Raw genomic sequence first — 25,886 nt, 5'->3', positions numbered from 1 at the left:
GTTTTGGTGGCTTCTATCGGTGTGGTAATGAACGACAAGGAGCTGCTCAAGTTGGCATCAGCTGTTTCTTTAATTCTCCATCTGCATTTCACAGAACGGGCATGGAGGTAAGGTCAGTCTCTGGCATAAAACAAGCTCCTCGTCAGTGATCCTCATGGCTCTGAGGATTACCCATAATACAATAACCACAATAAAATAATTTAAAATTACAGTGATCGTATAGTGGATTTTGTTTTACAATAAAAGGACAACCAGTGAGTCTCCTTTTTAGAGAAAATAAAGTAACTAATTAAAATGTTCTGAAAAATAAAATAAAATGCTGACATTTTATTTACTGGATGCCATTTTTATGTTTTAGTTTATATAACCTTGCATTTTAGAACAGTGCAGAAACATAAATTAACCACATCATTGTATAAAACTGTTAATATAAAACTCAGTGTCATGCTAACCATCTGCTACAGGAGATTTGGTAAAACATACCTGCATTTCACAGAACGGGCATGGAGGTAAGGTCAGTCTCTGGCATAAAACAAGCTCCTGCAAGGAGGAGCCATAATGTTACCACGTGGGAAATTCCCACTGCACTTTCCCACGAACTAAACATTCTCAAACACGACAAAAACGACATAATAACAGAACTAGCGTGACCCAGACCGAACATATTTCAACAATATGCAAAAACGACAACCACAAACGCACTTCACAAAATGCATTAATAATATTTCTTTAACACATGACAGAGACACGTTACCTCGTCAGTGATCCTCATGGCTCTGAGGATTACCCATAATACCTCGCTCTTTCTAGGGTGAATGCAATACAACTTTTTACCAGCAGATGGTGCATTTTAGCAGGATTTAACCTCAACCATTTTAACTATGTTACACAAACACTGGTGGTGGAGGTTGGAAAAGGATGATATCCTGGAGAGCCACAGGGTGCGGGTGGAGAAGGGGTGGAGGTGGGTTGAGCACAGCTGGAAAGCGACTGACGCCGTGGGTGTGGATCCTTATAAGCTGAAGCTTGATTGATGATTGGATGAAGTGGGTCGAGGTTCGGCGCTGAGGGTGGAGCTGATGAGCATGTCGCAGCGCTTGGATGGAGCAGGCAAGGCAGAAGTCTTCCAGCTTGAATTTGAGCCTAGGCTTCATAATAAAATTAAAATGATCCATCCAACAAAACTTACTTCCACATTACATGAACGTCACTCTGAGACATCAGTGACTTTGCAGAAAAGAGTACCCTAACAAAAGCCTCAAAGGTATAAATGAAAAAAGAAAATATACACACTAACAGGTTATTCAGAAAAGCATAGAAATGTTTGAATTGATTCCATTTCAGATTTTTCCAGAATTTTACAATTATAAATATAAATCTCTGAGGGGACATTATGGTTTCTATGTTTTAATCTGTGTATAAATGAATTTAAGTCTGTCAATAAAGCTTGAATTAATCTGAACAGAAATTACAGTCAGTCAATCATCTGAAAATTAACTTTTCAGATGATTTTTATTTATTAATGGAAAAGCTTTACCAAACCAACCTGAACCAATTACAACATGAATAAGTGAACCTGAAGATTCATACCAGGTTCTACCCACCTTGGTGTCATTAGTTGCTAATAATTGTTGTCTTTAACTAGCAATGACATTTACGTCACTGTTGATAATTAGGTACTTATGTTCCTCCTTACAAATACTTCAATGCCAGTGTGGGTTTACATGCAAGTTTGTGTGTGTGGATTCTACAAAAACAAATGCAAAATTACAACTACTAATCTGTAAATACTATCTTCACAAAGGCAACCAAAAATATCCACAAAGCGAATAAACATGTGATCAAAGTCTACCACAAAGCTATGAAGTTGATTACCTATGATTAGCTGACTTTAGCTATAAAAGTTTACATCATTACCAAACATAGTTATCAAATCTGCCCATAATAGTTTCCCGATAAATCATACACCTCAAAGAATGCATTTCAAGAAGAAAATGAGAACCTCAAACAACTCGTTGAATCTAGCTTAATGATAAAAGGCTAGCAACCAAGAATATACAGATAACTAATCCAAACCACCATAAAATACAGAGTGTAAGTAGAGCTCCTAGACATTAAAAAAAAAAAAAACAAAGGTCGAGTACCGACAGTATTACTCACTTCCAATGAACACACACAGCTGAGACGGCCTAGTAAACGATGTCTGAACTACACAATGTTCAGAAGTATGTATCAATGGGGTCCAACAGCCACCTAGTGGCGGAGAATAAAAACTACATACAAAACACTTTGTTTAAAGAAAACTAAATTAAATGGCTGAAAGCAAATATTTAATAGTCTTCTGTACTCTTGTAATTCCACAGATGATATTTTCTCAAAGGCCCTACGGATCATGTAGATATTGGTTTGGAAATTTTGGACAGACCTTTGTAAACCTTTTGGTCAGCAGAGGTTTTCTGCTTGTCGATCTGAGACCATTTTAAATGTTGGCTTAATAAAGTCAGCCCTGCACAGCTTTAGATGTAGCTCAAAGTTCCCTTGTGACATCCTGTACCTTTTTCAGTGAGATGATGACAACGGGGTCAATTGTTTTTTGCACCAGTCCCAGACAACAATAGTTTTCACTGTAACAGTTAGTTGTAATAATACTGGCATAACTTTATTTGATTTAAGTCTGAGATTGATTCTGATCGGATTCTCTGTTTGTGTCACTTATTATTGCACTTCCAAAGTATTTTGTTTGAAGAGAAGGGGGATGTAACATCTAGCACACGCAGACATGTGTGCTGATATATGTGATGTTGCAGTTGTACATTTGTTGTTCTGCAGTCAAAAGCGAAAATAGAGATGGATGCACAACATCATCTCTCTGAATTATTGAGTTTATCAGCTACAATGCGCCACAAGCGATTACATTATCTATAACCTGGTTCTGTTTGTCTTATCAGGACTACTGTTTATAACAAATCCCAACTGACCTCAATAGAAGAGAAACAAGGAAAGATGACAAGTAGAAGAATATGTATCTTAGTGGTGTTGACTACAGCATGGATTCTCAGGAAACGACTTATCTACAAATGAACAAAGATATGGGAGAGCCAAGATCAAAGCAGCACAATAGAAAATAGAAACACTTTGATACCTTCAGCTATAAGCCGAGCTTGGTTGACCAGCTGTTAATTTTAACTGCTTATTTTGACCATTTAATCTGGTCATTCAGCTGATTGGTTCAGTGGAAGTGTCATAAGGAAGAATCATTGTGTTTTTGTTGAAAGTGATTCTAACTGACCCTGTTGGAGCAGCAGATTTGAGGTCAATGTCATTTCAGATCAAAAACTGACTGCAACAAATACACAAACACAGATACATAAAAATCTAAAACAAGCAAGAAACAAACAAACAAACAAAAACCTAACTTTTAGGGAAGCCTAGTATTTAAATTTAAAACCAGTGTGATGGTTTGTGACCTTAAACAGGCCATTCATGCTTAAAAAACTCCAACGTGTTGGATTTCTACCTGTTTTGTAAAGAATAACTGGCTAAAAATCTTCAACAGTAAAGTAAATGTCATTGCCAGTTTAAAGTTGCATTTGTTGGCAACTATTGCTGTCAAGGTGGGCATAACCTGGTATGGGTCTAAGGTTCACTTAGTCTCTAGTAAGTGAAGGTTGGTTTGGTTAAACTTTTCTCTGAATAAAAATCACCTGAAAAGTAAGTAAATTATTATTTACTTAGGTAGTCTTTCATTTAAAGACTTATTCAATAAATTTTAAATTTTATTGAAATGTCTGTTTATTTCAGAACTTAAACACTTAATGAAATACATAATATAGACTAATTACACACAGATGGTCTGAAAGTCTTTATTTCTGTTGGGATTTTCTTCTTACAGTTACTGAAAACATTTAAACACATTTATTTGACATCTATTTGACAAAATGCAATGTTTATTGCATCTTTCATAATTGGTGACTGTGCGATGTTTTTACGAAATAACGCTCTTTGTATTGCCTTGTTGCTGAAAATATTCCATAAAAATAAACTACTTGACTTGAGGATTCTTGAGTGACTGTAACTGTTGAACTTTTATTTTTTGATGTAGGAGGGAAATGCATGAATCCTGTGGACTGGCAGAATCTTGGGCAAAGGCAGACATGCAGGAAGAAAGACTCAAGTCTATGAAAAAGCAGAGGATGCTTCTCAACCTAAATAAGTAATTTTAAGGCCCCAAATATTTGTAAACAACTCTATAAATTGTGCATCCACACGACTTGATGCACAACAACTCAAAATGTTGAAGTGGATATGCCAGGCCACTCAGTGCCAAAGTAACGAAATCAAAGAACAACATAAAAGTCACCAAACAACATCGGATGGCATTATGCTTATTAATATGCTTCTGACTGAGAGTGAAGTCCATGTGGGATGGTAACCAAAATCTTTGCCAAAAGTTCTTATTTTAAGAACAGTAAAATACTATTTATAGCAGTAAAAGCAATAAACAGTTTTTGCAGCGCAAATGTTGTCTGATTTCTGAATGACACACTGGTTGATATAACAGAGAAAATACTCCCATTAACAGCTGATCAGCCGAACATTGAGAATCTAATCATACAGATTGGAGCTGATCTGACCAAACATAAATCAGACATTCTAAAAGATGACTTTCAATATCTTATTAGTACATTAGCTTGTAGTAAAGATTGATTGAATGTACCAAGAGTGCACTGGTTCTACTGCAACTATGATATTAACTTTTATTTGCTTAAATTATTTTTTAAATCCTTTTTTGAGGAGTATTGGTTCTTGAAATAGGTACAACATAAATTAGAATAAAATGTGAACTAAAATCACTTGACCTCTAAATTCTGCATTTCTCTGTGGTTCTGTTCTCACACCTCTTATGTTTCTGTTGTACATGTCAAAAAGAATAGATGGTTGTTGCATGTGTGCAGCAAAGCAAATAAATTTGTTGAGAAGATACCCAGTCATATTCAATACATTTGGTAACTGAAACGTTTATTTGCATTTGTTACTCAATTCAAGCCTTGATTTCCATTAGTTATGAACATTTCCTGCTTACAGCTGACGAAAACACAACACTTAAGATTAAAATATTACATCAATAAAAAAAAAACATTTTAATACAGTAAAGTGCTCTTAATTAAAATAATGTTTGATATCTGCCTAAAGGTGATTTTCAAAAGGAACATCTGGTTAGATTCTAGTTATTAAGACATGCACTAAAATTGTCTAATCAGTCATTAAAATTACCTTTAAGAAAACTCGTGATTACAATTTGTCAAATTACATTTGCATTTCAATAAGCTTTTCCTTCATCATTTTTTGTGGTTACTACAAATTTGTTCTCAACTTTTTGTTAAATATTAGCAAATGCTACATATAATGAAATATAGCCTTTGCTACATTTCACTAATGTTAATAAATCAATATTAATGAAATGATTCCATATATTGTGGCCAAAATCTGACATTTCTTTGTTTACATTTCATACACTAAGTGGCCACTGAAAGTGGTGTGGGTCTCCCCCACCCAAACATGTGAATATGGTGCCAGTTTGACATACACCTGTTCCTCTGGCAGCAGATGCAGGAACACGGCGTTCCCTCCATTATCAGCTACGTCTTGTGTCGATTTGTGGTCACTCGTCATGGCAATTATCTTGTTGTTGTTGTAGAGATACAGTCGTGCTTGACATGCTCCTCCGGCGTGGTAGAAAAAGCTGAAGTAATAAACACCTGCAACTGGTGCTGTGAAGATCCCTGCACAAAAATAAGTAAATATCCGTCCATTATGTTAGACCCTTATCCCTAGTGGGGTCAGGAGGATGAGAAAATATATAAATATTATTAGGTATATATGAGAGACTGAGAGACGAAAAGTAAGAGAGGGACAGAAAGAATGCAAGCACAGCTCTACCTACCTGTAAAGTGATTGTAGGCTTTGCCCACATTCGTTAGCACAGTATTGTAGATTATGGTTTTGTCTGTGTTGAAGGGTCCAGTGTGTCCATTTCCAGTGGCTATGGCACTGAACACCACTTTGGTTGAGTCTTGGTAGATAAATATTTTTAAAAGTAGAATAAAAAAAAACTTTCAATTCTATGTTTTAAGTAGTTTCCTTATCAAGCAATTACCTTTTTTCTTGAGGTCAAGAATCTGGTTTTCCATCTCATTCAGTTTCTCTTTCATGGCTTTAAGCTCTTCTTTGAGGTTTTGAAGATCAGCCATCTTGATGAGTTACTGCGTCTCCAAATCTACCAGTGACTTGTTCCTCACTCCATTTATGCTGTTTGAAGACTGTTAATTTTTAACAACTACTACATAAAGGTGTAAACCATTTACTTTAGCGGTGCAGATACAATGATATAGTGTTTGATTCTGTAAAACGTATATTTGATATTGTGGATAAATTAAAAAAATGTTATCAAGTATGCTCATGTTTTGAGTGAGTTTTGCATATTTTGGATATCAAATATAATACTTTATATTCCTAGACTGTGTTAAACCCTTTACAAACTTATATTCTCATTATAGTTTGAAATGTTCCAGCTAAGGATGAGATGAATAACCCTGTTTGCATACCACAGTTAGATATGGAGCGATAATTGTGGCAGATCAGGATCAGCAGCCGGTCAGAGTGTCCAAGCAGCAGAAGTTGAAGGTGAAACATCTAAGAAAGCACAACTCCTTAAATGTTTAGCAGCTAAGAGTGGAGTGTTTTATGCAGGAGAGCATTTGACAGGTATAGTTTGTGTGTATAGGAATAGTTGGAGGGGTTTGTGATGTCTCGGTGCGAGGATGAGAGATTAATTCTCCATTTGGCCAAATGTATTGATTTAATAAATGTCTTGTGAGTGATTTTACATTTTGGTTTGTGGCTCATTTTTGTGTCTTGCCTGAAACATCTAAGAGCCAGGAAGAGAGACATGTGGTTGTTTCTGTCTCTTAAGAGATTTTTATTTTCAAATACAAGAATACAGTCATAATACTATGAGAACCTATTAGCAGAATAAAGACGCGATATTGCCGGTAGAAAGTCGTTACATCAAAAACCTTCGACGTGACGTGACCCACTCAGCCAGTCTGGTTCTTTCTTTGAAATAGAAAGTTGTTTAAACAATCGTTTCAAAATCCTGGAGCTGATAATTTCATTCCAGTGTGTTAAAATATTAAGTATTTCCTTATTTGTAAAACCAACTACAACCTCAGAAGACCATCAAAAATTCCCCATTTTAGCGCAGTATGGTGAAAAGTTATCATAAAATTATGACTCGTCCAACTTTACTTGTATTTAAAACACAATTCAAAATCTCTTAGCCTGGCCCTTATGCTCATTCATAAGCAACTAACTGTAGCTCTCAGTAAAAGGCCAGGAAATAGACGAAGCCTCTGTTTTTACTGTTAATGCAAAATGTTATGCACTTTTCATCTTATCTGACAAGCTGATATATAAATAATATTGCTGCAGATTTTTCACAATAAATGTTAAAAACTATATACCTTGTTAAAAACTAAACTGAAGAAGCTGACTAGTCACCAGAATGTACAGTTGTAAAAAGTTTTACTGTATTGAGTCTAAAAATGCACATCAAAGTGAATCATTTGCACTTTTTCTCTTTCAAACTGAGTAGATTAAAGTTTACTGATTGACTTAATAAACTGAACTTGAATATTTTGAGACTTATAACAATAAACCAGCTGTTTTTTAATGCGATCATACAATGTTGGAGAAAGTGATTTGTATGGATTAATTATTAAATATTATCACATTTGCCATAGTATTTTAATTCTGGGGAGGGGAAGGCACTGGGGGGTCAGGGGGGACATGAAAATTATGATCCCTGGGGGCGTAGGGACACGGCAGAAAATAATTAGGAAACACTGCCTTAATTGTAAATATGACTGTAGATTCTGTTCAGATCAATTAGACACAGATTGAAACGCACCATAGAAATCATAATCTCCACTGAGAGATTTATATGTAAAAAAAAAAACACTAACCATGGCCAGTGTCTGGTCAGTTGTTTTAAGCCATTCAAATGATCTCATCAATGTTTTTTCAGACGTGATGCAGAAGAAAACCACTAAAAGTAGTTGTGTAGCCGTTTCCCCAAACATGTGTGTTTGGCTGCATCTGGACGTAGACCTGGTCTCCCTGCTGCAGCTCCATAAAGGCTGCATTTCCACCATTATCAGCCCAGTCATTCAGTGTCATGTGATCAGCGCTCCGCACAACCTGCTGATTGTTCTTCATGAGGAACAGAATCACAGGATGTCCTCCACCAGCATGATAGAAGAAGGAGAAGTAGTACATGCCTCTAACAGGTGCAACAAAGATACCTGTGGGAACAAAGAGTCAAATAAATTCTGTTGCTTGTCAAAAACTCTGACTTCATGTTTATGTTTCACTGAGCCTCTAGACTTACATGTAGGTGTTTTGGGGGCGACAGATAAGGAGACTTTAATGCCTGTTTCAATTTTTATATTACATAATGACTTTCATTCCCTTATACAAGATTTTAGGTTTAAATTGGTTTAAATTCTGGACAATTAAATGAGTCTTTCCAGAATATTTAGAATGGAAAATTACAACAACTCAACTTACCAGTGTGTTGATTGTAGGCATTGCCCAGATTCGTTATGACTCTTGTGTAGACCAAGGTCTTTGATGTGCTGAAGGGTCCAATGGCTGCATTCCCACCTATTCCAGCACTGAAAACTACCTTGTATGATTCTAGATAAAAAAATGTAGAATGGTTTTAGCTGTTTCAAAAACCTCAGTGAAACTGAGAAACCAGTAAAAAACATATATATATATATATATATATATATATATATATATATATATATATATATATATATATATATATATATATATATATATATATATATATATTTTACTTTACCTTTCTCCTGAAGGACCAAGACCTGGTTTTCAGTTTCTTTCAGCTTTGTTTCCAAGGCTTCACTTTTCTCTTTCAGCTTCGTTTCCACAGCTTCCAGTTTTGCTCTCACAGCACCGAGCTCTTGGAGCAAGATTGACATTTCAGGAAAACTTGACAGTGTTTCTGTTTCCTGAACATCGTCCTGGGCCAAAGTTAGACCACAGAACAACACCAACATCCAAGTATTGAAATTCATGTTGATACTGTCTCCAAAACTCAGACTAAATGAAATGATTTCTGGTCCATTTATATGGTTTTATATATGGTTTTTTTTATGATTACCTGCTTAATGTTTAACAATAATTGTCGACAAAGTGACTGTAGGGCCTATTCATGCCCACCAAGCATTATATCCTGCTTAGATAAAGCGTTTATCAGAAGATCTGCTTTATCAGTGCCGTGGGGTTTATGCCATGTTTTCAATTACTTGACTTGACCTCTAAGACCTGAGAGTTGATATCCATACTTTAACAGTTTATTTTTATTTTCATTATTGAAACCATATTGTGGTTTTGGAGCTGTGATGATATGAAAGAGAGTAGAGCTTGAGTAGGAGGCTAATATGTAGAAAGTGTTTAAAGGTTTTCTTCCAGTGAGAGGGCGCAGAAAGAGCAGGTGTTACAATCAATAGCATCCACACAGGTACACCCACTGGAAGAAAACAAACACACCGTAGGAAAGGCTCCCAGCCCCAGCATGACACCCTCACTCTATTGGCTGGGACGGTTGCCAGGCGACAGTACTTTTTGTTCTGTGAGAGAGCAGAAAAGAATTTGCAAGCGAGCAGAGAGTTAATGTGTAATGTATGATGTTTACTAGACAGAGGGAGAAGCAGCATTCAGCTTCTATCCACCACAAATCTGAAACAAACTTCCAGAAAACTGTAAAACAGCTGAAACACTGAGTTCCACCTGTTTAGAGTTATATTTGAAATGTAATCAATTAAGAACTTAATGATGGCTCTTGACTTAATGCAGTGGTTCCCAAAGTGTGGGGCGTGGCCCCTAGGGCGGACGCAGTGCCATTGCAGGGGGGTGCAATAAAAAAAAATAAAAAAAAACTCTCAGGGAGCTGTTCATGTTTTAACCCATTTTGCACAGAGGCTTTTTTTTTTAATGATTTATTGATGATAGCAAAGTTGAATATTGTTACAAATAAAAAAGAAATATGTTTGAAATAACACTGACAGCAAAGAAAACTCTTCTACAATATAGAACTAAAAAAAAAAAAAAAAAAACAGTTACACAAAAGTGTTTCACTGTGAAGATGGTTTGTAGTTTGTTTTGTTGCAACCTGAAGTGTGAAATAAACTTCAGTGGAGTTTGAAAACGAAATATGTGTATAGGTTATGTCTGGTTGAACGATGTGTGCACCCAGTTGATTTTTTTTTTCTATTTGGGGGGAGGGGCAGGGGATTTTATTATAATAAATAGGGGGGTCCAGAGGAAAATCCTTGGGAACCACTGGGTTAATGTAATGTTTTGATTGTTGATTCTATGTTGCATAACTTTGTGTTTTTATGATGTAAAACACTTTGAAATGCTTTGTTGCTGAAATGTGCTATACAATTAAAATAGATAGATAGATCCGGTCTCTATATCAATTCATAACATACAAAGGCAATTATTATCTTGGTGTGGAGAACAGCCAGGCTGAGGTCTACACTTTCACATTAATGGGTTAATGTGGTGGTCTAAAACATAGGTTACCCCAACATGGGGGTCCGTTCATATGATTGGCTGAAACAAGGAAGCTGTCTGACTGGTGATCATCCAATCAGATAGACCATTTCTTAAAAAAAGACATTTGTGGATTGAGATGTCAGAAGAGTCTCAAAATTCACACACAAATGCAGCACAACTCACAGGCCAGACACAACTTGTAAATCAAGAAATATTTGTGTTTGCATCAAAAATACAAGTGTGGTTTTCGCCCTGTGCATTTGTGAATCTTGGTCTGTGCATTTGTGAATTATGAGACTGTTTTAGCTTTATATATATCTGAACTACACAATACTTAGATCTATGGGATCAATGGGATCAAACAGCCACCTAGTGGTGAAAAATGAAAACTGCATATAAAACACATTGTTAAAAGAAAACTAAATTAGAGGGCTGTAAGCAAATATTGAATAATCTTTTGTACTCTTGTAATTCCACAGATGATATTTTCTCAAAGTTCCTATGGATTATGTACATATTGGTTTGGAAATTTTGGAGAGACCTTTTGGTCAGCAGAGGTTTTCTTCTTGTCGATCTTCCATGAAGACCATTTTAAATGTCAACTCAATAAAGTCAGCCCTGCACAGCTTTAGATGTAGTTCAAAGTTCTCTTGTGACATCCTATCAATTTTTCAGTGAGATGATAATAATGGAGTCAATTGTTTTTGCACCAATCGCAGACAATAGTTTTTATTGTAACAGTTAAAATGTTGTGATAATACTAGCATAACTTTATTTTATTTAAGTTTGAGATGTGTCGTTTAGTATTACACTTCCAAAGTGTGTGTATTTTGTTTGACAAGAAGGGGGATGTAAAAGCCAACACACACAGACGTGGTTGGTACATCTGGGTCCAGGTTGGTTTGGTTAAGATTTTCCCCCCAATAAATGGAAATCATCTGAAAAGTAAGTTATTATTTACTTAGGCAGTATTTCATTTAAAGAATTATTCAATAAATTATCATTTTATTGATGTCTGTATATTTCAGAACTTAAACACTTAATGAAATACATAACATAAACAAGTTACACACAGATGGTTTGAAAGTATTTACTTCTGTCATGATTTTCCACTTACACTTAGTGAAAACACAATATTTAAAATTAGAATATTACATCATACCAACAAAAAACATTTATACAGAAATGTAATCTTAAAGTATGTTTATTACCTGCTTAAAAGTTTTAAATTTTCTAAAGGTAAATTAATCTGACAATGAGCCTCATTGAAATGCATATGTTCATATATTGACTGTGACTGTAAATTCTGTTCAGATCAATTGCAGCTTTATTGACAGACTTAAATCCATTTCTACACAGATTAAAACACCGTAGAAACCATAATGTCCACTCAGAGATTTATATTTAAATTTTAAAATTCTGCAAAAAACTTCCAGAATGTACATGTTTGTATATTTTCTTTTTCCATTCATATCTTTCATGCTCTTGTTAGAAATAATCTTTTCTGCAAAATAAGGCCTTTACTGCTCTCAGATTGACTTTGTGATTTGCTTATGAAACTGAAAGACACTAACCATGATATTGACACTCTGTGTGATCAGAAGGTTTAAGCCATTTAAATGATCACATCAATGTTCAATCGTTTTTCAGACTTGATGCAGAAGAAAACCACTAAAAGTAGTTGAATAGCTACTTCCCCAAACATGGTTATTTGCATCTAGCTGGACGTAGACGTGGTCTCCCTGCTGCAGCTCCACGAAGGCAGCATTGCCTCCATTATCAGTCCAGTCATAAGATGACTGGTGTTCAGCGCTCCGCACAACAACCTGATTGTTCTTCATGAGGAGCAGACTCACAGGATGTTCTCCACCAGCATGATAGAAGAAGGAGAAGTAGTACATGCCTCTAACAGGTGCAACAAAGATACCTGTGGAAACAAAGAGTCAAATAAATTATGTTACTTTGTTAAAAACAAAGCAACACTGGGCCTAAAAATTTAACCCTTAACCATAACTGACACAGGTTTGTGTCCTCATGAGCCCATTGGCCAAAATGTAAATGTTTGGGGTTGACAGTAAAGGGAATTTTAATTCATGTTTCAATATTTATTTTACATGCTGGCTTTCATTCCCTGATGTAAGATTGTATTATGTTAAAATTAAAAAGTTAAATTTTCTGATGGATAAATTTGTCTTACCAGAATATTTAGAATGTCAATTTAAATACAGTTATTACTAAAAAGAACAACTCAACTTACCAGTGTGCTGATTGTAGGCATTGCCCAAATTTGCTAGTACTCTTGCGTAGATCAGAGTTTTTGATGTGCTGAAGGGTCCAATGGCTCCATTCCCACCTATTTCAGCACTGAAAACTACCTTGGTTGATGCTAGATAAAAATATAAATATAGAAAGGTTCCAGCTGTTTCAAAAGCCTTTGTGAAACTGCTAAACCAGTAAATAATTACTTTACCTTTCTCATTAAGCACCAGAACCTGGTTTTCAGTCTCTTTCAGCTTTGTTTCCAAGGCTTCACTTTTCTCTTTCAGCTTTGTTTCCAAGGCTTCACTTTTCTCTTTCAGCTTTATTTCCACAGCTTCTAGTTTTGCTCTCACAGCACCGAGCTCTTGGAGCAAGATTGACATTTCAGGAAAACTTGACAGTGTTTCTGTTTCATTAACATCATCCTGGGCCAAAGTTAGACCACAAAACAAGACCAACATCCAAGTAGTGAAATTCATGTTGATGCTATCCCCAAAACTCAGACTAAATGAAATGATTTCTGGTCCTTTTATATGGTTTTATGGTTACCTGGTTAATATTTAACAATAATTGTTGACAGAGTGATTGTAGGGTCTATTCACCAATCACTATATCCTGGTTAGATAAAACATTTATCAGAAGATCTGCTTTGTCAGTGTCCTGAAGCGAATCCTGTGTCTCCAGTTGCTTGACTTAACCTCGAAGGACTAAGAATTGATATCCATACTTAAACTGATATGGATTATTATTAATGAAACAATTTTGTTGTTTTGGAAGACCCTCAGATCACTGTTCTCACTAAAACTTGGAAATAAATTCAAGCTGTTACAATATGAAAGAGGTTAGAGCTTAAGTAGGAAGTTGATATGTAGAAATGTTTAAAGTTTTATTATCAATGGGAATGTTTACAAAGCATTGAACTGTCATCTTTGGACCTTAAGAGGAAAGATCTAGAGTCAGGACACAGCTTCAGTTATTACAGATAGAAACTAGAGATCAGGGCCAAAATCAGGGAGTAGTGATGGACTCTGACCTGAATCTTCAGTCACATAAAGACAGAAACAAAATTGGCCTTCTATCACCTGAAGAACATCTCCAGCATTAGAGGACTGATGTCCCAGCAAGATCTACTGCAACACAGCTCTGCCTAAACAATCACTCCTCCAGCTGCAGCTGATCCAGGATGCTGCTGCTGGTGTTCTCACTAAAACCAGGAAATACGCTAAAGATCTGATGTTGTATCAACCTTCCAGACCTCTGAGGCCTTCTGGTTCTGGTTCTGCTCTGCATCCCCAGAACCAGAACCAAACATGGAGAAGTAGCATTCAGCTTCTATGCACCAAAAATCTAGAACACAAAATTGCAAAATAGCTGAAAACACATTTCAATGGTGACATTTGACAAAATGTAATGTTTATAGCATCTCTCATAATTGCTGGAAATATATTTTTATGATGTAAAGCACTTTGAACTGCCTTGTTGCTGAAAATGTTCCACACAAATAAACTTGACTTGAGGATTCTTGAGTGACTGTGGAACTATTGATTCTTGGTTTAGTTGGGACATTTCTGTGCCTTGTGGTCTGGCAGAATTTGGGGTAAAAGAAGGAGAAAGGAGGAAAGACTCAAGTCTATGAAAAAGCAGAGGATGCCTCTTAAGTTCATTAAGTCATTTGAGGTGCCGAAGATGAACACAGTAAATTTTTGTAAACAATTAAAATAAAATGTGCATCCACACAACAGGATGCAGAACTACTGAAAATGTTGTAGTAGGTATGCCAGGCCACTCTGTGGTGACATAACAAAACCAAAGAATGACATAAAAAAAAACACCAAAGAACATCAGTGGCACCATCCTTATTTGTGAGAGTGAGGCACATGGGGAATAGTGAGAGAGATGGAGTTACTATGGTATTGTTTCAAAATAGACATGGCTCACATATACATAGAGAAAGATGAAACCAGTATTAGAATAAATGTATTCCTGGTCTCTCAAAACATTGGATCTGTACAGACACATTGTCTATTTGCTTGCTGTTCAGGTCGGGGTCTGGCTTCTGTGGTGCATTCAACAAGTCTCCAGCGCAGAGAAAGCCAAACAAAAATACACAATATAAAGTTGTGTCAATCTGCTTATTATAGTAGATTAACTACTATAACAGTAGTTACACTACTATAGTTTAACTACCTGGTTTAATCTCTATTTAGAAAAGAAGATAGTTTAACTTATTGAGGAAATAAGGACTCAGAAATTAATCAGACTGTAAAAGGACAGCACATTGCAACCTCTGCTGACCAAAAGGTCCAAACCAATATCTACATGATCCGTAGGACTTTTGAGAAAATATGTGGAATTACAAGAGTACAAAAGACTATTAAATATTTATTTACAGTGCTATAATCTTGTTTTCTTTAAACAATGTGTTTTGTATGTAGTTTTTATTTTCCACCACTAGGTGGCTGTTCGATCCCATTGATACATACTTCAGAACATTGTGTAGTTCAGAGACCAGTGATTCTTGAGAATAGGGATAAAATGGGTTTTAATTTTCCCAAATTTTTTTTAAATTATTTCTCAACCTTATGTATGCAAATATGACAAACAATGTTTTAGAAATGTAAAGATGCTAAGGTACAGGCTCCCAGTTGCAACATTTTAAAAAAAAAATTTAATTTTTAATCAACCTGACCCAGAACTTTGTCATCACCATCTGATAAAAATAAATCTAAAATAATTTTTAATGACGCTATTAGTGATATTTAACTCAGTTTTACAGACAAATTATATAAGGAAGAGGTCATAGGATCCTCAGAAGTTCTGGTGCCCCCAATAACACCTGATTTGTTTTATTTTTTCATTCTTTTTTATTTCTGATGGTGTTGACAAAAAATAGGGACAAATTTTAATGGAGTTGGAAAATACATAAAAATGATTTTTAATTCAAATTATTGATACTTTTATAATTATTTATATGACTACTTATACTTAATTGTCATAATATACTATCTTAGATTACTTTAATTGTTTTAAACTATTGTATTAAGTTCTGCTCCAGGACAAGGGATTTTAAAGACACCAGCCTTTAAAATAAAAAAAATATTCAGCAAACACCAGGAAAATATACATTGTTGTCCACACATGGCCCAGGTTAGTTTAGTCAGATATTTGAAAAAAATTATATTTTGCGTATATTTAATTCAAATTTTGTGCTTTATCCATAGGACCTGTTTTGTCCCTATTCTCAAGAATCACTGAGACACGACATCGTTTACTAGAGCTACTCAGTTGTGTGCATTCATTGGAAGTGGGTAATACTGTCTGTGCTTGACCTTTGTTTTGTTTTTTATCCCTAAGAGTGTATTTACACAAAATACAAATACTATGGTCGTTTGTGCTAGTTATGTTTTGGGGAGCTGCTAGCCTCTTATGACTAAGTTTGATTCAATGTAGTTGTTGTTTGAGGTTCTCATTTTTCTTTTGACATGCGTCATTTGTGGTGCATGCGTTGTCGTGAGACTGTTATCAGCAGATTTGATTACTATTTACGTTTGGTAATGATATATATTTTATAGCTAAAGTCAGCGAATCGCAAGTAATCAACTTCATAGCATTGTGGTAGACTTTGATCATGCTTATTGGATACTTTGGTTGCCTTTGTGAAAAGAGTATTTATAGATTAGTAGTTATAATTTTGCATTTGTTTGTTTGTCTTTGTAGAATCCACACACTCAAATATAAACCCACACTGGCATGGTGATATTTGTATGGAGGAACAACAGTGCATAATTATCAACAGTGAGGTAAGCGTCATTGCCAGTTAAAGGCAGCATTTTTTGGCAACTAATGTGGCCAAAGTTGGTACAACCTGGTCTTGGTTTAAGGTTCACTTAGTAATATTTTAGTTGATTTGGTAAAAAAAAATAAAAATAAAAATAATGAAAATAATCTGAGAAGTAAACTTTTTATTTACTTAGATTACCTTTCATTTACAGACCCAGTCAGTAAATTATATTATTAAGAAGTCCGTTTAGTCAGGAACTTTATTACTAGACTAGTTACACACAGATGGATGTTTGAAAGCCTTTATTTCTTTTAATTATGATTTTACACTTACATTTAATGAAAACATGAAATTTAAAATTTTAATATTACACCACATTACATTTTAATCTGACAATGGACCTCACTGGAATGCATATTTTTATTTATTGACTGACTGTAATTTCTGTTTAGATCAATTCAAGCTTTATCAACAGACTTAAATCCATCTATACACAGATTAAAACACCATACAAACCATAATGTCCCCTCAGATTTATATAAAAAATACAATTTAATTCAGAAAAAATCAGAATTACATAAATTCAAACCTTTTTATGTCTAGAGTGGCATTCATATTATGTGAAAGCAAGCTCTGTTGGATAGATAATTTTAATTCAATTTAATTATAATTTGAAGAACTCTAACCATGGCATTGGCGCACTGTCTGGTCAGTAGGTTCAAGCCATTCAAATGCTCATATCAATATTTTTTCAGACTTGATGCAGAAGAAAGCCACTAAAAGTAGTTGAATAAAGGTTTCCCCAAACATGTGTGTTTGGCTGCAGCTGGACGTTGACCTGGTCTCCCTGCTGCAGCTCCACGAAGGCAGCATTGCCTCCGTTATCAGCACCGTCATTCAGTGTCTTGTGATCAGAGCTGTCCAGAATACGTTCATTGTTCTTCATGAGGAACAGATGCACTGGATGTTCTCCTCCAGCATGATAAAAGAAGGACAAGTAGTACATGCCTCTAACAGGTGCAACAAAAATACCTGTGGAAACAATGAGTCAAATAAATGCTGTTGCCTTGTCAAAAACTCTGACTTATTATTGACGCATGTTCCAAAAAAACTTTATATTACATACTGGCTTTCATTCCCTGAAATAGTTATTTAATGAATAATGAAGTTTTCAGAGATTACATTTTTCAGATTAATCTCTGAAAGTTTCTAAGAAAAACTTGCAAAAATTTTGAATCTCGGAAATGTCGTAAATTTTTCTGGAGAAGTTTTGAGATAACATTTTTTTTTTTGGAGTGTTTTGTTAATTTCTTCTCTCTTTTTTTCTGTCTACAATTGTCCAAATATGGCATTGTAGTAGAGGGAACATAATGATGCAACACCTGTTATAGTGCCAGAAACTGTCTTTGTGCGCAACAAACAGTGGAAGAAAGTTTGGGTATGCTGGAAGGTAAAATTTAAAAGTTCTGTATTGCACACCAGAGGATAGCATCACACTGGAGCACATGGTGACTGAGGCGTGACCGCACACTGACTGACACCAGGATGTCACTGATACAGCTCAGGTTCTAACTCGCAAATAAAATAAGATTAGATATAGTCACCGGATTTTTAGGAGATAGACCTTATTTAACACAAAATGAAAAAAAACCAAAGCAAGGCAGTTGTTCAAAAAATTTATACCTCGTCAGAAAACATTTAATGGTTTTTAACTTTTTTTATTGCCTTAATTTTTGCTAATTAGTCATGCTACCATTTAATCTCATTTACAACCCTGCTCACGCCCCGTTGAATAATTAATAAAATTATGTTGGAAATTATAGAAAAGTAGGTGGATACACACTTTTCTATCATCCTCACAATATGTATAGTCATATCACCCATAACTAAGAAGAAAAATTTTATCGTGTTTAAATTGGAATTCACAATATTTGTTTTGCTCCTGGACAGGTAACAAAATCTTCTCATAACTAAAGTAAATTTTATTTAATCAATATTTCGGTCCTACTAGAGTATGACAAAATTGCAACTTAAATCCCTGCCAGCATGCCTAGGTGGGCCCCATGTGGGGAAAAGGAGCACAGACCATGTGGGTCCCATATGGGTTTGCCCATGTAGGGCCCATGTAGCGCCCATGTGGGCTGTGGCCCTACATGGGCAAACCCATGTGGGGCCATCGTGGAACCCGCGGACAAACCCATATGGGGTTTGTCCATAAATCAGCCCTCCTTTCCCCCACATGGGTCCCACCTAGGCATGCTGAGTTATTATTGAAAAGAACAACTCAACTTACCTGTGTTCTGGTTGTAGGCGTTGCCCAAATTCGTTATTACTCTTCTGTAGATTAAGGTCGTTGGTGTGCTAAAGGGTCCAATGGCTGCATCCCCAAGTATACCGGCACTGAAAACCACCTTCAATGCTTCTAGATAAAATATAAATGAAAAATGGTTTGATCAGTTTCATAACCCCCAGTGAAACTGCTCAGCCAGTATAAAAAAAATACTTTACCTTTCTGTTTAAGCACCAGAACCTGACTTTCAGTCTCTTTCAGCTTTGCTTCCACGGCTTCACTTTTCTCTTTCAGATTTGTTTCCACAGCTTCCAGTTTAGCTTTCATGGCTCCAAACTCTTTGAGGAACTTACACATATCAGGAAAGCATGACCCGGTTTCAGTGGTGACTTCTGTTTCAGGTAAATCTTCCTGGCCCAAAGTTAGACCACAGAAGCTCAGTAACAACCACAGTGTGAAATTCATCCTGGTTCTCTAATGCTGTCGCTGGTATTCTGAATGACTTAATCTTGTTTACTGTTTTTATAAAGCTTCAGGATTAATAATTAACTGTAGGGAAAACATATTGTGTATGGTCGGTTTACTTTTTCAGTGATTTTGCGATGTTGAAATATTTCTTGTAAATGATGTTATGTGTTGGCAACCTGTCCAGGGTGACTCCGCCTCTCGCCCGTAACGTTAGCTGGAGATCGGCACCAGCACCTCCCCACCTCAGTAAGGGACAAGGGTGTACAGAAAATGGAATAGAATATGTTTTCATTTTCCCATTTGCTACATTTCAATGATGGGAGGGTTTCTCATAAGGTGGCTGTTTGATGTCCCTCAGCCTCACACGGTCGGTGATGTTACCATTAAAATGCTTTTTGTGACCCTCTGCTCTCATTGTAAAATTTTTTGCCAAATTGTTTAAAACAAAGAAGCTTAAGCCATATGTTTAGGTTAAGGACATTTGTTTTTGCTTTGTTTCATGGTTTTGTCCTGTGCCCCATGACAAACTCACTGGTAATTTTGGTCTAAACAGCCACTGATGCAAGTCATAATTCTGATGCCATCCCTCCATTATCCATTGTCCTGATGTACATACCTTTATTTATTTATTTTTTGTTTACTTTGAGAATTTGCTTGTATGTTTTTTTTTTTAATGAGCAAAAGATTCAGGCCAGTGAAGTATTAGATGTTGGCCTTCAGCACATCTGTATTGTTGGGTCTGGTTTCTCTCATCCTCCTCTCGACGAGGGTCTTCAAATAATGAGTTCATCAGCAGGACTCTGGAGAACGTGACTTTTTAGTGAGGAGGTAATTCAGCCATTGAATTCAGATGTGTTGAACCAGGGAGACATTTGAAAGTTTCAGAAAACCAGCCCTGAATCCCTGAACTTGAGGACCCCTGCTCCAGACAGAACACTGTAGATTCTCTATGGGGCTTCGGTCAAACATGTACAGCAACATCACGGTCATTGAACCGACTCTTGATACCTTTGGCATCGCAACAGAAAGGTTCAAATTTCAGCTGGAACAAACATCAGAAAACTTCATCTGAAAAAAAAGGACTTTTGGACCACTGAGCAACAACCTGGTTCTTTCCCACTTAGAACCAGGTGAGACACTTCTGACGACACCTGCTTGACTCTAACAATCTCCTAGCCTTTTTAACAATCCCTCTTGAGCATGTCATAACCACCATGCTTCTCTATGATGCCATTTACAGCAGTTCTTTGGAGCTTTGGACTGAGATGATGAGCCATAGCGATACTGTGTGAAATTATCATTAACAGCACTTCACACCACTTAATGCTTTAGACATTTTATTGTTGATGTTTTCTATTATAACACTTCCAGCTGAATTGTACTTAACCCTTGTGCGTGCAAAGACTGAGACAAATGATTCAAGGTTTACGGGTGTGGGGTCGGTTGGACCCCATTTGTAAAGACAAGGGTTAATTGATAGACTGAAGTCCATTGTTAGACGTGGAAAATAAAAAGCAGAAATGTCAGGCATTTCTAAAACTATAATGAAACTATGTAAAAGAAGTAGCTATTAAAACCCTCCAGTAAATTTCACATATATATATGATGTCAAAAAACACATTGCGTGTTGAAGATTATTTCGTCAAAAAATAGCATAAAGTGTAAAAATACATCAATCAACTCCCCCACCACAAAACACACATGCAGTTCACATATATTATGATATACATATATGTATGTGTGTTTACACATACATATATGTATATCATAATACACATTACTTGCAGTAATTTGAATTACTGTATAATGCAAATGAAATATGTATTTTGTAGCAGGAGCCCAGGGGCCATTTGAGACCCTTGAAATGACTTCTGTCCCTGGCCACAAGTCAAGAATGGTAAAAAATTGGTCAACAAAACAGAAATTGTTTGTTTTTCTTTCAACAAGGCAACAGTTCTTAGTCTTTTATTTTGGATGTTAATGATGTACAGACTTCACAAGACAAAATTTCACATTATTAAAATTTTTGCATTTTTAATTTAATTTATTTTGTGGCTCATCAGTAGTCTAAAGTTACCACTTTTGGAAGTAAAGAGAAGTAAAGACTTCACTAGTCTCACGAGTGATGTTCATGGAATGTGGGAGTAAGTTTTGTTGTAGGGTTATATTTCGTTCGGTTTAATAAAATATACTTTCAATGGATTAGCAAATCAAAAAGAAAAGTAACTGTGGTAATTGCTTTCTGTTTCTTCAATGAGCTTAAGTCATTTACATCAGTATTCAGTCATTTTTCAGACTTGATGCAGCAGAAAGCCGCTGAACGTGGTGTGGTAGTTGTTTCCCCAGACGTGGTTGTTGGCAACCAGCTGGACGTAGACCTGGTCTCCCTGCTGCAGCTCCAGAAGAGCCGCATTGCCGCCATTATCAGCCCCGTCATTCGCCGTCTGCTGGTCAGAACTCAACACAACAATCTCGCTGTTCTTCATCAGGTGGACGTACGAAGGATGTAATCCTGAGGCATGATAATAGAAGGCGAAGTGGTATATTCCTCGAACGGGAGCAACGAAGACGCCTGTGGGAGCAAAGTTTTAGTCAAACAAGTGAGATGGACTTCATGTTCCTTCACATTTCTGAAGAAAAGTGAAATCTTAATGGCTTCCACTTCCTGGGCTTTTACTCCTTAACTTAGTGACAGCTAGCTACATTTTCTGACAAGCTAACTACATTTATTTAGATTCACATTTTTCTCTGACTTTAAGATTTTGAATGCTAAGCTGCATATAGCTGTATGATCAGCTGAACTGACCAGTGTGCTGGTTGTAGGCATTGCCTATATTTGTTATCACGGTTCTGAAGACCAACGTTTGGGGTTGGCTGAAGGGTCCAATGGCTCCATTCCCACCTGTTGCAGCACTGAAAACTACCTTCAGTGTTTCTAGACAAAAATAAAAATCATTTAAATATGGTTCAAACAGTTATAAATAACTGAGTAAAACAAATAGAGAGTTTACCTTTCTCTTTAAGCACCAGAACCTGGCTTTCGGTCTCTTTCAGTTTTGTTTCTACAGCTTCCAGTTTTGCTTTCACAGCACCGAGCTCTTGGTGGAAGAGTGACAAGTCAGGACAGCATGACTGAGTTCCAGCAGACGTTTCTGTTTCAACAACACTCTGGACCAGAGTTAAACCAGAGATTAACACTAGGACACAAAAAGTCAAGTTCATGTTGATTCTGTCTTGAAAACTCGGACTGACAGCAATCCTGATTCTCGCTCCTTTTAAGCCATTCTAATGCTTTCTGTCTGATGTTGATTATTGGTTGGATTGTAGAGCCCACCCACCCACAAAGCAACATGCTCTGATTACATAGAGCACTGCTCAGAAGACCTGCTTTATCGTAGAGGCCTGAGGGTTGTGACATGTCTTCAATTGCTTAACTTGACCTTAGTGACCTGAAAATCGATAACCAAAACCAAATACTTTGATTACATATATTAAAGTAGTTTTTTGTATCTATGCAAAAGGTTATTAGACTGTGGAAGAGTTTGAGGATAATGAAGCGACTGTGGTGGTTGTGTTGGTTCTGTTGGACTGGACAGAGAAACACAAGCTTAGTTCTTGACTCTGAATTGTAAAGTTTAGTGGAATGACGGAGATCGTCTGCGATTAGTGGGAGAAGCTGAGCTTCATGTTTTTTTGGTGTGTTTTTATATTTTCAGTTTCCTCTTTGCAAAATACAGAATTTTAGATGTTCGAGTTCAGAACAGCAAGTTCAGCAGGAAGCCATGAACTTTCTTCTTTATCAACAGCGCCTCCTTCTGGATGTGTTTTCTTTGCATGGTTAAATGCTACTTCATGAATACACATGCAAGAAAATTGTTCAGACTCAATATTTATATTCATTAAACACACTTGACTTCAAACCAAGGACAAATAAGTTCCAAACAAACATGTCCTTCAGAATGTGTTTAATTACAAATTCTTGTGACTTATAAAAGATTTTTGTCCTTGTATAATTTATTCATTTAGGATGCACCACATAGATTTTGGCCTTTTTGTCTTATCCTAACCATTGAAGACTTAAAAAAACAATATATACAAGTACAATCAGATCCATTTACATATTCTTCTAATAAAAAGTGTTGTAGACATTCTTTTGTTTTCTCCACCGTTCTTTAAAATGTCAGAATTGCGACTGAAAATCAGAAGTAAAAAAAAGAAATTGTACAATTTGACTTCTTGATTAACTCCGACGTGCACATACAATAAATGACTCAAGGGTTATCAACACAGAAAATTTAGCTTGGAGACAAGAAATTTCTTAAAAAGCTTATCCGGTCAGCATATAGTAGCATAGCTTATATAATTTATGTCAGAGTGGACGCAGAAGAACGCCACTGAAAGTGGTGATGTGATTGTCCTGCCAGACATGACTGTTCGCACCCATCCTCATGTACACGTGGTCTCCTTGCTGCAGTTGCAGGAAAGCTGCATTGCCTCCATTATCAGCCCCATCGTGCGACGTTTTGTGGTCATAGGCGGTCACAACAACCTCATTATTCTTCATCAGGGCTAGACTCACAACTTGTGATCCTCCGGCATGATAAAAGAAGGTGAAGTAGTATATGCCTGGAACTGGTGCAGCGAAGATACCTGGGAAAAACAAGATTTAGGTTTAATAAATATTATGAAGCATGATTCGGTATTTTTATAAAAGGAGGCTACTCATTTGCATTGGCTTTAGAGAGTATGGGTCTAGCCTAGGCTAGCATGCCTTGGCTGTAAACCAAATGGATTGCTATCCATTAGCACAGATAGGCTAGCATTAGCCTTGGTTAAGTTGGCAAATAGCATGCGTAGCCTGGCCAGCCATGACTTGTTTTTTTCTTAAAAAATAGTTTGTGTGCAATATCTGTAAGTATCGTTACATTCATTGATGTGTTCTTGTGACTTTTACTGTGATCCATGGTGACACCAAGCGTAATCGGTGTCACAAATTGAAGAATTAGGAGTGGAGGCTCCTCATGGTCCGTCATGGTGCATTTCGAGCTTATAGCGCGATGCGATTTGAGGACTCGCCAAGCGCGTCCATCACATCCGACAAATAGGCCGGCAACGGAAAACAATGGCTAGAGCCACTTTGACACGTCAGACATGCCCTCGACGTTCCTCCACATAGACATTGAATGTAAATCAGATGTGTCTGATGCTCAAAATGCCTTTGGTGTGAATGCACCATTAGCTGCATACTATACATCATGTTTATGCTTGATGTCATGTATTACAGTAAACTGTCAAATGAAAAGATGTCAATGCATGTAATGAATGAATGACGCTAACAGATATAATATGCCAACTATTTTTCTTGACGTTTTCTTTAAAGAAAACGTCAATGTTGGTCACAAGTCTCAGGTGACCAACATAGTCAAGTTAGCCTACCCAATGCTAATGTTAGCTTTTCTCTGCTAATGGACAGCAGAGGAAGTAAGAAAACTATTGAGTGACCAGCCTAGGCATGCTAGTCACTAGCCTCTTCAAAGCTAGCAGAATCTCCTTCTCATTTGACAGTGGCAGCCGTTCAGTTATCGGTGACCTCCTGTTAATAGTTTGACCAGTAGCTAGCTTCAGAATAGATCTAACCTCCTGCATCGAGGAAGTACTCAACACTGGATGTTCTACAGTATTTCTTTTGAGAGTATTATGGTGTCTTAAAGTCTTGGATGTCCACAGTAGGAGAGTTCACAAACCCCTACTCTAGTGACTCTGATACTACAGGTATTCTAATCTAGAAATATATAATTTAAATAATGTAATGACTCACCTGTGTGCTGATTGTAGGCATTGCCCACATTGGTTATTACTCTTCTGTAGATTAATGTCTGTGTGCTGAGGGGTCCAATGTGTCCACTGCCACCAGCTGCAGCGCTAAATGCTATGTTGGATGCTTCTAAATAAAAAAAGATATATATAAAAATAGCTGTAAATGTTTCCATTTATTTAGTGATATATGTCTTTAAATGTCCAAAAGCAGACTTTACCTTTCTTCTTCAGGTCTAGAATGTGGTTTTCAGTCTCCTTCAGGCTCGTTTCCATGGCTTCTTGTTTCTCTTTCATGGTTTCTTGTTTCTCTTTCATGGCTCCAAACTCTTTGAGAAGCTTACACATATCAGGAAAGCATGACCCGGTTTCAGCAGGGACTTCTGTTTGAGGTAAACCTTCCTGACCCAAAGTTACACCACAGAACCACAGTAACAACCACAGTGTGAAATTCATCCTGGTTCTCTAATGCTGCCTCTAGTTCTCTGACTTGATGCTGTTTGGTGTTTTTATAAAGCTTGAGGTTAATGGTTAACTACTGAGAAATCACATTGTGTTTACGTTTTCAGTGCTTTTGCAGTGTTGAAAAAGCTTTTGAAAATCAGTGTTAGTACTAAGTTTTCA

At 36.4% G+C, this 25,886-nt stretch overlaps 6 protein-coding genes across 6 annotated transcripts; all 6 read right to left on the bottom strand.

Annotated features, from left to right (window-relative positions):
* Nucleotides 1-4,998: 4,998 nt before the first annotated feature.
* On the bottom strand, nt 4,999-6,332 carry LOC106916916 (cerebellin-4-like). Its single transcript, XM_014985526.2, has 3 exons — nt 6,158-6,332; nt 5,945-6,073; nt 4,999-5,783 (listed from the first exon to the last, which is right to left on the bottom strand). Exons 1-3 carry the CDS (start codon nt 6,249-6,251, stop codon nt 5,503-5,505), a joined length of 504 nt encoding a protein of 167 aa, XP_014841012.2. The 5' UTR covers nt 6,252-6,332; the 3' UTR covers nt 4,999-5,502.
* A 1,680-nt stretch (nt 6,333-8,012) lies between these two features.
* On the bottom strand, nt 8,013-9,164 carry LOC148153960 (complement C1q-like protein 2). Its single transcript, XM_088015845.1, has 3 exons — nt 8,930-9,164; nt 8,629-8,757; nt 8,013-8,363 (listed from the first exon to the last, which is right to left on the bottom strand). Exons 1-3 carry the CDS (start codon nt 9,162-9,164, stop codon nt 8,083-8,085), a joined length of 645 nt encoding a protein of 214 aa, XP_087871971.1. The 3' UTR covers nt 8,013-8,082.
* A 2,562-nt stretch (nt 9,165-11,726) lies between these two features.
* LOC148153959 (cerebellin-1-like) lies at nt 11,727-13,430 on the bottom strand. The gene is made up of 3 exons (XM_088015788.1): nt 13,121-13,430; nt 12,908-13,036; nt 11,727-12,577 (listed from the first exon to the last, which is right to left on the bottom strand). The coding sequence occupies exons 1-3, from the start codon at nt 13,386-13,388 to the stop codon at nt 12,297-12,299; spliced, it is 678 nt and encodes a 225-aa protein (XP_087871914.1). The 5' UTR covers nt 13,389-13,430; the 3' UTR covers nt 11,727-12,296.
* Nucleotides 13,431-16,977: 3,547 nt separating this feature from the next.
* LOC106916910 (cerebellin-1-like) lies at nt 16,978-19,491 on the bottom strand. Its single transcript, XM_088015820.1, has 3 exons — nt 19,199-19,491; nt 18,984-19,112; nt 16,978-17,722 (listed from the first exon to the last, which is right to left on the bottom strand). The coding sequence occupies exons 1-3, from the start codon at nt 19,443-19,445 to the stop codon at nt 17,442-17,444; spliced, it is 657 nt and encodes a 218-aa protein (XP_087871946.1). The 5' UTR covers nt 19,446-19,491; the 3' UTR covers nt 16,978-17,441.
* A 1,277-nt stretch (nt 19,492-20,768) lies between these two features.
* On the bottom strand, nt 20,769-22,752 carry LOC106916921 (complement C1q-like protein 2). Its single transcript, XM_014985534.2, has 3 exons — nt 22,460-22,752; nt 22,255-22,383; nt 20,769-22,020 (listed from the first exon to the last, which is right to left on the bottom strand). Exons 1-3 carry the CDS (start codon nt 22,668-22,670, stop codon nt 21,740-21,742), a joined length of 621 nt encoding a protein of 206 aa, XP_014841020.2. The 5' UTR covers nt 22,671-22,752; the 3' UTR covers nt 20,769-21,739.
* A 646-nt stretch (nt 22,753-23,398) lies between these two features.
* LOC106916913 (complement C1q-like protein 3) lies at nt 23,399-25,781 on the bottom strand. The gene is made up of 3 exons (XM_014985524.2): nt 25,484-25,781; nt 25,267-25,392; nt 23,399-24,098 (listed from the first exon to the last, which is right to left on the bottom strand). The coding sequence occupies exons 1-3, from the start codon at nt 25,716-25,718 to the stop codon at nt 23,818-23,820; spliced, it is 642 nt and encodes a 213-aa protein (XP_014841010.2). The 5' UTR covers nt 25,719-25,781; the 3' UTR covers nt 23,399-23,817.
* Nucleotides 25,782-25,886: the final 105 nt, after the last annotated feature.

This window comes from Poecilia mexicana, unplaced genomic scaffold (genome assembly GCF_051168715.1).
Source record: "Poecilia mexicana isolate PSO_F unplaced genomic scaffold, ASM5116871v1 scaffold_18, whole genome shotgun sequence".
NCBI lineage: Eukaryota > Metazoa > Chordata > Actinopteri > Cyprinodontiformes > Poeciliidae > Poecilia > Poecilia mexicana.
The sequence above is the reverse complement of the archived record's forward strand: the minus strand, read 5'-3'. Positions and strand labels throughout refer to the sequence as shown.

What these genes read in the sequence shown, in the direction of transcription:
- LOC106916916 (XM_014985526.2), bottom strand. Translation starts at nt 6,251, where the DNA reads ATGGCTGATCTTCAAAACCTCAAAGAAGAGCTTAAAGCCATGAAAGAG. An exon ending in TCTTGACCTCAAGAAAAAAG is followed by an intron (nt 6,074 to 6,157) that starts GTAATTGCTTGA and finishes TTATCTACCAAG; the next exon opens with ACTCAACCAAAGTGGTGTTC. An exon ending in AGCCTACAATCACTTTACAG is followed by an intron (nt 5,784 to 5,944) that starts GTAGGTAGAGCT and finishes ATTTTTGTGCAG; the next exon opens with GGATCTTCACAGCACCAGTT.
- LOC148153960 (XM_088015845.1), bottom strand. Translation starts at nt 9,164, where the DNA reads ATGAATTTCAATACTTGGATGTTGGTGTTGTTCTGTGGTCTAACTTTG. An exon ending in CTTGGTCCTTCAGGAGAAAG is followed by an intron (nt 8,758 to 8,929) that starts GTAAAGTAAAAT and finishes TTTTTTATCTAG; the next exon opens with AATCATACAAGGTAGTTTTC. An exon ending in TGCCTACAATCAACACACTG is followed by an intron (nt 8,364 to 8,628) that starts GTAAGTTGAGTT and finishes TTGTTCCCACAG; the next exon opens with GTATCTTTGTTGCACCTGTT.
- LOC148153959 (XM_088015788.1), bottom strand. Translation starts at nt 13,388, where the DNA reads ATGAATTTCACTACTTGGATGTTGGTCTTGTTTTGTGGTCTAACTTTG. An exon ending in TCTGGTGCTTAATGAGAAAG is followed by an intron (nt 13,037 to 13,120) that starts GTAAAGTAATTA and finishes ATTTTTATCTAG; the next exon opens with CATCAACCAAGGTAGTTTTC. An exon ending in TGCCTACAATCAGCACACTG is followed by an intron (nt 12,578 to 12,907) that starts GTAAGTTGAGTT and finishes TTGTTTCCACAG; the next exon opens with GTATCTTTGTTGCACCTGTT.
- LOC106916910 (XM_088015820.1), bottom strand. Translation starts at nt 19,445, where the DNA reads ATGAATTTCACACTGTGGTTGTTACTGAGCTTCTGTGGTCTAACTTTG. An exon ending in TCTGGTGCTTAAACAGAAAG is followed by an intron (nt 19,113 to 19,198) that starts GTAAAGTATTTT and finishes TATTTTATCTAG; the next exon opens with AAGCATTGAAGGTGGTTTTC. An exon ending in CGCCTACAACCAGAACACAG is followed by an intron (nt 17,723 to 18,983) that starts GTAAGTTGAGTT and finishes TTGTTTCCACAG; the next exon opens with GTATTTTTGTTGCACCTGTT.
- LOC106916921 (XM_014985534.2), bottom strand. Translation starts at nt 22,670, where the DNA reads ATGAACTTGACTTTTTGTGTCCTAGTGTTAATCTCTGGTTTAACTCTG. An exon ending in TCTGGTGCTTAAAGAGAAAG is followed by an intron (nt 22,384 to 22,459) that starts GTAAACTCTCTA and finishes ATTTTTGTCTAG; the next exon opens with AAACACTGAAGGTAGTTTTC. An exon ending in TGCCTACAACCAGCACACTG is followed by an intron (nt 22,021 to 22,254) that starts GTCAGTTCAGCT and finishes TTGCTCCCACAG; the next exon opens with GCGTCTTCGTTGCTCCCGTT.
- LOC106916913 (XM_014985524.2), bottom strand. Translation starts at nt 25,718, where the DNA reads ATGAATTTCACACTGTGGTTGTTACTGTGGTTCTGTGGTGTAACTTTG. An exon ending in TCTAGACCTGAAGAAGAAAG is followed by an intron (nt 25,393 to 25,483) that starts GTAAAGTCTGCT and finishes TTTTTTATTTAG; the next exon opens with AAGCATCCAACATAGCATTT. An exon ending in TGCCTACAATCAGCACACAG is followed by an intron (nt 24,099 to 25,266) that starts GTGAGTCATTAC and finishes TGTTTTTCCCAG; the next exon opens with GTATCTTCGCTGCACCAGTT.